The sequence below is a fragment of the Rhineura floridana genome, chromosome 8 (assembly GCF_030035675.1).
Source record: "Rhineura floridana isolate rRhiFlo1 chromosome 8, rRhiFlo1.hap2, whole genome shotgun sequence".
Classification (NCBI taxonomy): Eukaryota; Metazoa; Chordata; class Lepidosauria; order Squamata; family Rhineuridae; genus Rhineura; species Rhineura floridana.
The window spans coordinates 51,194,920-51,206,469 of record NC_084487.1 but is presented as its reverse complement, the minus strand read 5'-3'; the positions used below and the strand labels follow the sequence as shown (position 1 = coordinate 51,206,469).

Below are 11,550 nucleotides of genomic sequence, written 5' to 3'. Positions count from 1 at the left end.
ACAGCTGAAACCCCCATGAAATCACCCCCATGCTGTACTTAGGCTTGAAAAAAAGTGTTTGCTATTCCTGCAGGAGGGGTGCTGGGGGATGGGACACTGTGGACAGCAGGTAAAGCATCTGGGGGTGCCACACTGGTGGCCTGTGCGCTGTGATTTACCTCTGGGCAGATATTAATCTAATATACAGTCCTTCCAAAAAAGTGGGTTATGGGGTCAGACAGGGTGGTGGTGGCTGAGAATGTCTGAAACAATGATGTACAAAGATAAAATATGGGATTGCATATCCAGGTCAGGAACTAAGACTGATGTCTGAGTGTCATACTAAATTAAAACATCACTAGTTAGCTTCCTCTGTAATTTTTTTTTGAAAAAAGTTAAAATGTGTGTGGCAGGGCAGGAGAATTCAGACTGTATAATCACAGAGTGGACCTTTTTAACTGGTAACTGTTCTTATTCCTATCAGTAATTGAGACAATGAGGAATTATCATAAAAACCTCTAATCTCAAGAGTATGTGTGTTTCAGTAAGATCTCTGTATTTTCTGGGGACCATTATATATTAAATTAAGGGCAGAGTCATGCAGCTTCAAAGTATATTATATATCATAGAATCATAGAGTAGTAGAGTTGGAAGAGGCCTACAAGGCCATCGAGTGCAACCCCCTGCTCAATGCAGGAATCCAAATCAAAGCATTCCCAACAGATGGCTCTCCAGCTGCCTCTTGAATGCCTCCAGTGTCGGAGAGCCCACTACCTCTCTAGGTAATTGGTTCCATTATCGTATGGCTCTAACAGTTAGGAAGTTTTTCCTGATGTCCAGTCGAAATCTGGCTTCTTGCAACTTGAGCCCATTATTCCGTGTCCTGCACTCTGGGACGATTGAGAAGAGATCCCGGCCCTCCTCTATGTGACAACCTTTCATGTACTTGGAAGAGTGCTATCATATCTCCCCTCAGTCTTCTCTTCTCCAGGCTAAACATACCCAGTTCTTTCAGTCTCTCCTCATAGGGCTTTGTTTCCAGTCCCCTATCTTTGATGCCCTCCTCTGTGCCTGTTCCAGTTTGTCTGCATCCTTCTTAAAGTGCGGAGACCAGAACTGGATGCAGTACTCAAGATGAGGCCTAACCAGTGCTGAATGGAGGGGAACTAGTACTTCACGTGATTTGGAAACTATACTTCTGTTAATGCAGCCTATGTAGACTTCTGTAAGAATGCATATAAATTAGGGTGAAAGCATTTATCATGATAGTGGGAGATCTTCCTTTGTAAAGGCTAAATGCAGCTGCTGGATTCAGACTGCAACCATAGTACTGGGGAAGGAAGCTTTAATCCTTTCCCCTTGTGTCATTTCCTCAATCCATACCACAACTTTGCAGGGGGGGAGGGATTCAGTATTAATCTTCCATTATTATTTTTTCATTTTTTAAACCAACAACATTGAGCTGTTTTGGAAAAAAGGAGGAAATGTAGAAAAATCAATAATTAAAGCCATCTCCCCTTTTCCAGAGAAATAGAAACAAATATCAGAAGTAGGAGACTCCTCAGGGAACTGCATCCCTAATTATCCACTCACACTCATCAGGAAGCAATAAAATAGCTGAACCTACAAGAAGGAAACTTTTAATTAACATTGCTGGAATCTTTGCTAAATGGGTCTTATTTGTGAGTAAATATTATAGGCAGATCTTGGGCACTGGGAAGAGCACTGCTTGACAATACAATCCTTATCTGGAACCTCCATTTTAATTTCAATTCTAGCTCACTTTGGAAAAGCCTTTCTTTCCTGGAGATCAGTTGTTTCTCTTTTGAGATTTAAGACCAAATTGGATGATGATCCCCAGTATGATTTTTCAATTTGTCTAGTAAGATTTAGTACTCAGAAATGCAATCCCAATCCCTTCTTTTTCAATTAATCATTTTGTTTTGAAGCAAGATGAAATTCAGAAGTGAAATTATTACTCTTGCTTCCCTGTGAGGTTTGCCAGCAATAAACATAAATAAACTGATTTGTATTTTAATTTTCTTTTTATCTGTCGCAGTCACAGAAGCCCTTGTGGGTGATGTTCTGGTATATTTGTATCCTGTGTTCCAAGCCTCTGCAAAGCACAACTGCTCTATAATGAAAATACTTTTCTGCATTCTCCCAGCATCACATCCAAAGGCTGAAGCAATAATCTCTTAAGATACCATCATTGGTTGTCCATCTGGATAGAGCCTTTGCAGCAGTATGCATTGGCTTATTAAGCTGCCTCAAAAGAAATAGCATCCGTTTCTAAGCATGAAAGGAAATCCTCTCGGTTGTGGTTGAAAGGTCTTGCACTGAAGGCCTGTGATTTAGGCACTCACTTTTGCGTCTCTTTGAAAAAACCTTGCTCTCACTTTGGCACAGTAAGTTTTGCACTGGCATTTTTAGCCTATTGTGTAGCAGTGATGTAGAAGTGGATGCTTCACCATCTTCATAGTGTTTCAGAAAAATTGTCTTGTTGGTCCCTTTTGTAGTCATTAGTGTACCCAGGCGGGGTCTGCATAGATAAAGAAAGTATATTAACGGTCTCTCAAAAGGACAAATCCAAAGAGTTATCCCAACCATGCAGCCTCCACTTCTATGGTAACCCAATTATTGTTTACAGATTACTTCTTGATAATCCAGCTTTATTTCTGGTGGAAGCCACCCTTTTTCCAGGCATCAGTAAATCAAATCAAATGTAAATTCTCAGGAAGTTACTGCTAAGAACTTTGCCAATGATTATTTCTTGCCAAGACTACTGCAATCTGTGCCTTGTACAACACCCTCAGGAATGGGAGAAGCTACGTGGGGGGCAGGAGGCATGTTCATGATTAAGCCATGGTTTAAAACAAACTATAGCTAAGTGTGATGTATGAACTAACCCACTGAGGGTCTGCATCATGGGGTTCCTTAAGCATTGGAACAAAGTTCAAACTGTCATGTACATAAATCTGATTTAAAAAAACAGTAATGGACATTATTCGAAGACTAAAATAACTCCATCCAGAGAATGTCATGTCACACTGAATGGCAATATGGGGTTGTATCCAACATAGTGCTAAGGTACAGTCCCATCAACACAAGGATTTCCGCTTGCACAATGGTACTTGCCCCCTCCTCCTTACATGCCCCCCTAAATGTGTTCTAGGGGTTCACCCAACCCACTGGGGTAGATTTGGGGAGGGTGTGGGGCACACATGGGGGAGGGGGGAAATCCCATTGTGCAAGTGGAAAGCCTTGTGCTTTCTGCTTTCATTACGGTTGGTAGCCCAGCTACGCCCCTATTTGAGTAAAGAGGACCTTACATCAGTGGTACATGCTCTAGTAACCTCACGCTTAGACTACTGCAATGCGCTCTACGTAGGGCTACCTTTGAAGACTGTTCGGAAGCTACAGCTAGTGCAAAATGCGGCAGCCAGACTGCTAACAAGGACCAGGCGGTCCAAGCACATAACACCTGTTCTGGCTCGCTTACACTGGCTGCCAATAAGCTTCTGGGCTAGATTCAAAGTGTTGGTATTAACCTATAAAGCCTTATACGGCGCAGGGCCACGATACCTGTTGGAACGCCTCTCCCGATATGAAGCGGCCCGTACACTACGTTCCACAACGAAGGCCCTCCTCCGGAGGCCCCGACTCATAGGGAGGCCCGGAGGGTGGTGACAAGATCTAGGGCCTTCTCAGTGGTGGCCCCCGAATTGTGGAACAGTCTCCCCGTGGAGGTGCGTTTGGCGCCGACGCTGCTTTCTTTTCGGCGCCAAGTGAAAACCTTTCTTTTCACCGAAGCATTTTAACTTAGTTTAACTTAATTTTATACAAATTGCTGTAATTGATTTTTGATTGTTTTTGTCCTATGGTATTGTATTATGATTTTACTGTACTTTGTTCACCGCCCAGAGAGCTATTGCTAGTCGGGCGGTTTATAAGCTTAATTAATAAATAATAAATTAATAATATTGCCCAGATATTCTAAGGGCACATTTTGTGGCATTTTGTGCTCTTTTGATGCATTTGATCCCCCTGGTGGATAAGACACCCATGAATGACAAAGAGGAGCAATGGGCAGTGCAAATCACACTATTTCAGTTGCAATATTGGCATGAGATTCTTCCACCACATATTATGCTATCTTCAGGAACTTCAAGCTGCACAGCTGTTTAGTGCTAAACAGGGATCTTGGCAGAAGTACCTAAAGTTGCATTGAACATGCAGTGTTGTTCACTTACCGGTATTGACCTAAGGACTTAGGATGTTGTTCATTCCTCTCATATTTTTCAGTAGATTGCCTGTATTTTCCTTCTGACACCAAAGGTAAGGAGAGCTGTAGAAAATCTTGCGTATGAGAAGACCCACTTAGTCTAAAACTTTCTTCATGGCTTCCTCCACTGTTTATGTCAGGTTTAACATTTCTTGATGGTGACTGTTCCTTTCTTTTCTTTTCCCTATCATCTAAATTGCTGCTTAAGTTGTCAAGGATTCCTGGAATCAAAAATAAACACACAAACAAACCTGCAATGTATTATTTGTTCTATAGATCAGTTTAGCTACAACTCACCAGGGCTGAGCCCCAACATCAATATTATTATTTCATCACTTTTTACACACAAGTGTGTCCAAGCAACTTATAATATAAAAGCAAGGCATTGAAACTAAATATAACAACAAGAATAAAATAAAGACCTAAAATGTTCACCTGTAAATATATATAAAAGGACAGATCCAACCTATCCCACTGAAAGGTTGAGCACAAAAAGAGGCCACAAACATCCCTAAGCACCCTCCAAATTAAGGGCCCTCCCCTGGGGAAAACCTCAGAACAGATTAGGGGGGCATGCATGGGGGGAGGGCAAGAGGAGAGGAAGTCCTTTGAACAGGTGGAAATACTTGTACTAATGGGACAACTTTGTTGGATGAAACCCAGTATTCTTACTTGCCCCTCAAAGTAAGGTAGAAGCATACAAAAACACAATTAAAATAACAGTACCACCCATAATTACTGTAAATGAATCACCTCCTAGTCCCAGCCAACACTAGACCTCTTCCAAACCTTGCTACTCATATATTTGCATTCAAATTAGGAAAATGTACACCAAAGTATTCACCTCTTGTCTTTGTGGCTATTTATGCCAATCTACTATGGTTAAGGTGTTGGACTACGACCTGGGAGACCAGGGTTCGCATCCCTACATAGCCATGAAGCTCACTGGGTGAACTTGGGCCAGTCACCGCCTCTCAGCCTCATGAAAACCCTATTCATAGGGTTGCCATAAGTCAGAATCTACTTGAAGGCAGTACATTTACATTTTACTATAAAGTTGCAACTAAAAAGATCTCCAGAGCCCTAATATCCATAATAAGACCATTTTGAGATATTTAACCTCTGTGTGCTACTGAAAACAAATAGGTGTAGATTTTAATTTCTATATTCATCACCACAAATATATTCTAATATTCACCATACTGCTCCATTTAAGTCTTTGAGAACTATAGATTACTAAGCAAATTCATCCCCCCCTCCTCTTAGGGATATATAATGGTACTGTGTGAGCTGAAAATGCCATCTTGACTGTCTATAGCCTATGGCTTCTTCCATAGTAGAGGAATGGGTCCTGAGACTGGTTATTCCACCTACTTGGCTGCATAGGCAGGGCAATGTCAAGAATTGCAGACTTTAAATTTTACATGAGAGGAAGCAACACCCAGCTCCTGCCTGCTGCACAACAAGGTTCTTCTCAAGCTGCTGATCCTTCTGTCTGTCTTATAGGGAATGGATATTTTTGCCTTCCCTCCACTTTCCGTAGATAGTTAGCTGAGAGGGGACACAAATAATTAAGAAACAAGCTCTTCATATCTGATTTTCAGTTATATTTGATTACCAATTTCTCTCTTAAATTTTACTGAATTAATTGATTGGGAGAGATTTGCTGAGTCTTAACAATATAATTAGCCTAAGAATTGATTTGCCACTTCTCATTTAACTGATTAACCCTAGAATTCATTTGCCACATCTACCTTAACTAATTAATTGGTCTTAACATTGATTGGCCACTGTTACTTGAATTAAGTGGCCTCAATTGATTGGTTCTATTTTAACTGTCTCTCAGTGGCCATGGGTGGCAGCTGTTAACTGTGATTAGCCATATTCGTCCATCCTTGCTTTGGCTTTTTTTGGCTGGCATCCATGTCCATCCTCACAAAAAATGCCTGCAATTAGGGTCAGTGAGGCAGCAGACTAAAGAGGTGATGCCATGTAAAGCAACTGATCAGACTCTGACCCTGGAGCAAAGGAAAGATGGCTAGCTCAAGAAAGTTAATATGGGAGGTATAAGAGATGCATATGATTCCTGGGAGCCACACATAGGGGAAGCTTCCCGGCACTCCAACTGGATCCACAGAGGGGCCCTCCAGTCTTGAGCTGTGTCCACATGAGAACATTCATGCACATGTGGGTCGCTGTTTCCATACGTGCATTTGTATGCCTTCACCCACATGTGCACTTTCAATTTCATGCCTCCAAAATCTATCCCAATTTTCCCATCAGCACTAGTGGGTGGTGCTTGATGGGATGTATTTGCACTGGGTGTTGTCCCTCCCCACCCTTCATTAGTACTCCACTCACCATAAGTTCTGGAAATCTGAGGTCCAGTTGTGGGTATTTGTCTACCTGTGCACAACACTCTTTTAATTTTTGAAATACAAGTTTTCCAATATACCAGATTTGCACAAAAGAGCAGTCAAAATAATACTTAAATGTGTGTCACTCCAAGCCAGGCAAAGATTTGGAGTTACTTGTATGAAAGGCTGCCGCTTTCTTTCCTCCCCTTTCACATCTCCTGTATTTGCAAGGGCAAGTTTTACTTTTAATACAGCTGTTTGGTGCAAGAGCAGTTCTGTGCAAAAGAGCTGTTTGAAAAATAAAAATAGTGTGAACATGCCTTTAGCAACAATAGGTGGAAAAAGGCAGGCTGCATCCTTTTCTTTGGTCTGATGGAAACAAAATGGAAGTAGGGGGTGCAGCAATAGAGGGCACCCAGCAAAGCATCACCAAATATGTAAAAATATGTAAAAAAAAAAAAAAGACCCGCACAATGTACATCCGCAGCTGGGTAACAGATAGTTTTATATAGGATTTTCTCCCCTTATTGGGTTATTCATGGATTGGGAAAATCCAAATTTAGTGGAAGGAAAGCACAAGCAGCCTCTTGGATGACGATGTCATGTGGACACCACATACACAAAAAAAGACACACAAGCAGCTTCCAATCTGTCAAGAACGCCTGATTTCTAGAATGGCTTAGAGGCAAAGAACTGTGGAAGAAGCCATCCTGTCTGAGATGGGGCATCTGAGAGGCATGACTTTGCAGTTCTCACAGCTGAAGCTAGTTAATTAGGCTGCAAGCAAGGACACCTGCTTATCAGTGGAGACAGGTATTCAAGGCCACAGGCCTGGGAAGGTTGGGGAGTGTGTGACCATTAGGCACAAAAACTCCAGAAATGTTTCATCATCTGAAAGTCCCCTGATTGGCTAATTAATTTCTGGCTGTTTGTGGGCATTTTCCAATAAGAATAGGATTCAGACCTTAGGTCTTTGTTCCCCGCTGTTCCCCATGGTTGCTGATAGGGTTCCATCTTCTATCCGCTATCCAAGCTATACATCTCTGGGGAGATGTGGAACCATGAAGTTATTTTGCTTTTTCCTCTTTGTAAGTATAGACTAGGCTAGACAGTTTTGTTATTGTGACTGTGTTTTACCTAGCCCTCGAGGGTGTGGGTTTTAAGGAACCATTTTGCTGCTGTAATTGTGCACATATTTTATTTAATAAAGCTACTTCTTATTTACAACCAGTGTGTATTCATTGCAGGAGGGGATTTTGCTCTGAATCCAGCACCTTGGCCATTTGACCATGGACTACCGTATATTTGGATATTTTGCCTAAGGCTCCAAGACAAGGAGTGTAGTTTGGCTCTTATCTGTTGGAGTCCTTGGCAGGTCTATTGCTGGCACTTTGGGTTTCCAATTGGCTCAGAGTGGGTGACCAGATTAAGGGGTGGTGGCAGTCTACCTACCTTACAGGGTGGTTGTTGGTTTCCTCAGCCCTAATAAGGGGAGGCACAGGTTTGCGCCTTCCCAGGATCAGTTGCCTGGCTTGGGGAAACTGAGTCCTGGGACTGAACCAGGAGCGGTTCATGACAGAATTCACATTAAACTTCAGTATGGATGAATCCTTGGAACAATCCCACTCTAGTAACTTCACTATTGCCAATGCAAGAGGTAGAGATGATACCATTTCAAGGTCAATAGCTGCAGCTATTTTGTAAGGAGCCCCTCAGAATTTGAAGCATCAGAATGTTGTTGAGTCTTAAGATTCTAAACACTGAGTTTCCTGTCCAGAGTAGAATTCTGTGGTTCAAATTCTATCTCAGGTTACCCTCCCTTTACTGGGAAAGAAAGGAACCTTTGATTATGAAGGCTTCTTCTCATCAGTGGCTGGGTGGTATCTTGCCCCACCTAGGACTTTTCTGTCTCTGTTTTCTAGAGAGTGGCTAAGGGTGGATGACTGTGAGTTCCAAAGTATTCAAGCTTGGAATAATTCAGGTCCTAGATGACTTTATATTCTATTTTCTTTTTCTTCCCCCTTTCTTAACAGTTTCAAAATACTACATTTTTTAAAAGTGGGGCATGAAGTGCTACTTTTCAAAATTAGCTGGGGCTTCCTCCCACAGGAAAAGTCTGCCATTATTGGTAAGACCCTGATTGTTCAGCAAATGAGAGGAATGACCTGTCTGGATAACCTCCATCTAATGGGAAAAAACCTTCATGGTAAGACCGATGTTCCTTTGTCTAGGAAGACATTGAAACTCTTCCACCACAACAAGATGTTGTTTGAAGGCCCATAGTATTCAGGTCAGGTAATACTTTTGCAGCTTAATTTAACAAAGGTTGCTCATAATAATTCAACTGCCCATATAAGCCAACTCCTTTTGACCAGAGCAGACTAGCCAATACCATGAAGAGAAGCAGTAGGGTCAGGCAGAGAAGACTAGAGAAGATTATAGAAATAAACATAGCAGAGGAAGATGAGGGCAACAGAGGACCATTATGGAAATTTAATCACATGCACAAGCCTTGATTAATCTTTTGCTAAAAATTTCAAAGATGAGGAAAAAACCTTTCATCTGTGATGTCTTCTCCTTGCAACTAATGGTTCTTCCATTTTGATACTTCTCTAATCGCCAAGTTGCAGCTTTGCTGCCTGGAGAATAAAAATTTGTTCCTTGAGCCAGGGCCATATTTTGCATTTCTTTTTCTCCCAACTCCAACGTGACATAACCCTTTCCAGGGTTATTTTCTCCAGTTGCCTGAGATAGAACCAAAGAGCTGAAACAGATTAAGATCACAGATTAAAATAAAATTAATACATAAAATGAAGTAACCCTGCAAAAGAAAGTCCAACTTGATACATAAATGCCTGTTCAGTGAAGAATTTCTATTCAATATAACCTTCACACCAAAAATACAGAGTCTAAACTTTTAGCTTGGTCATTTTAAGACACAGTATACTGGGGACATGACAGAGGGCCCAATCCATCCTAAATTAAATCCCACTGATGTCAATGGGAGAGTAGTTAAATATTCTCCTAAGTAGAGATGAGCAGATAAGCCTAAACCCATCCTGATGCTGTTCTACCGGCACTTAGGCTGCAATCCAATACGCACTTACCTGGGAGTAAGTCCCACTGAACCCAATGGAACTTATTTCTGAGTAGATATGTATTGGATTGCAGTCTAAGCCATAAATCTACTCCTTCCTGTTTGTGTAGAGTTTTTTGAAAGAATGCACCAAATGTCAGCATTTATACTATACATAGTATTGCATGCATTTCCCCTAAAATACATATTTTGTATGCATTTTAACTGTAAAATATATATTTTTGTGTGCACTTTTTCTTTACCAAAACTGAATTGCAAAATGCAGAGGACTAGGGTTGCCAGGTTCAGGGCCTAAGACTGATCCTGTATCTTTAGGAGAAGAGAAAGTCAGCCAAGTCCAGGTGTTCTTGCAACACTGTAATGGGGAAAACCACAAGGTGGAATTCTCCCTTCCCCCTGCACAACTTTTAAAGATACAGAAGACCTCTTGGTGCCTCCAAGAACACCTGCACTTGGCTGACTTTCTCTTCTCCTAAAGATTCAGGATCAGTCTCAGGCCCTGAGCCTGGCAACCCTACAGAGAACTATGTAATCCGATCAGGAGTTGTGTTCTGATCTATCTGCAAGCAAATTCAGGGCCATCTGTAAAATTGAGTTTGTCCTCTGCAAAAAGCAGACCAAATATCTTCCTGCTCCTAACTCTCTACCACTGAAATCAATGCGATATGGAAGTGATTATTTATCCTTTGCAATGCCAGCACAACAAGCTGCAATATCAAAAGCTGGAAAACACTATTATCGTCTTAAAAATGTTTAAATATTAAATATTATTAAATATTTGGCATCGTTAATTTTCAAGGTAGCAGAGGTGTGTGTAAGAGAATAAGGGGCCATTTAAGCTGTATTTATGTATTTATTTATTTATTGCATTTGTATACCGCCCCATAGCCAAAGCTCTCTGGGCAGTTTACAATAATTAAAAACATTAAAAACAAATATACAAAGTTAAAAACACATTTTTAAAAAGCAATTTAAAAACACATGTAGTCTTGAAAATGCTGATACCTATTCTTTTCTGTTTAAAATAAAGAAAAATGACTACTTAATTATTTTGTTTTGTATTTGTAATCAGTTCTATGCAAACGTTGCCCAAATTTCAATTTTAGATGACTGAATTATTGTTGGCATAGCACTGAGAATAAAAAATGAAAATGTTTTAAGCATTCAATATTTTTCAGGGTCATATCTGAAAATTATATCTAGAGCCTGAAAATATTAGCATGAAAGGCTTATATGAATAGTTGGGTTAGACTAAAATGAGAGCTGCAACTCAAAGAAATTGTAATCGATTAATCTATATGGATAAAAATTAGATTAAAAGTTAGAGCAAAATCTATGAATGCAAAAGGTCCCAGGTTCAATTTACGGTATCTCCAGGTATGGCTGTAAAAGTCTCCAGCCTCAAACCCTGGAGAGCTGCTGCCAGTCAATACCAACAGGACTGTACTGAGCTAGACAGATCAATGGTCTGACTTGGTAATACAACCGCTTCCTGTGTTCCTAATGCAGTCACCCCTGCTGTTAGAAGCAGAGAAATGTTAGGTACATTATTTCCATCTCCAAATCATAAAATCATAAAGAAAGTGACTGAGAAATCCACATGGAAAATTGCTGGTGACAAAACTGTTTCTTACCTAGGGTGACTCTCCACATGTATGAGAGAGGCTGTAAATAGAAAAGAAATAAACACAATATACTATTGAAAAATAATTCTTTATAAGAAAATAATATTTTTCCCCTCTGGAAAGTTTCTTTTCAGCTTAAATTACTACTAAATGTCTACTTAATGACTTGGATTTGGGACACTTGTGACAATTAGAGCTTTAAATTTA

General features: G+C 40.6%; 1 protein-coding gene across 15 annotated transcripts in view; it reads right to left on the bottom strand.

Moving 5' to 3' along the window:
• Positions 1-1,616: 1,616 nt before the first annotated feature.
• The window catches only part of AGBL3 (AGBL carboxypeptidase 3), a 66,261-nt gene continuing 56,327 nt past the window's right edge, over positions 1,617-11,550 (bottom strand). For 11 of the 15 annotated variants that reach the window (XM_061639422.1, XM_061639415.1, XM_061639420.1 and 8 more), the window contains 4 exons: positions 11,353-11,383; positions 9,177-9,385; positions 4,233-4,485; positions 1,618-2,521 (listed from right to left, as the gene is read on the bottom strand). In XM_061639422.1, the coding sequence (XP_061495406.1) occupies positions 2,272-2,521; positions 4,233-4,485; positions 9,177-9,385; positions 11,353-11,383 (743 nt within the window). In that variant the 3' untranslated portion in view covers positions 1,618-2,271. Of the gene's footprint in view, positions 2,522-4,232; positions 4,486-9,176; positions 9,386-11,352; positions 11,384-11,550 lie in introns of all 15 variants that reach the window. The other 4 variants (XM_061639428.1, XM_061639425.1, XM_061639426.1 and 1 more) reach the window with 1 other exon arrangement.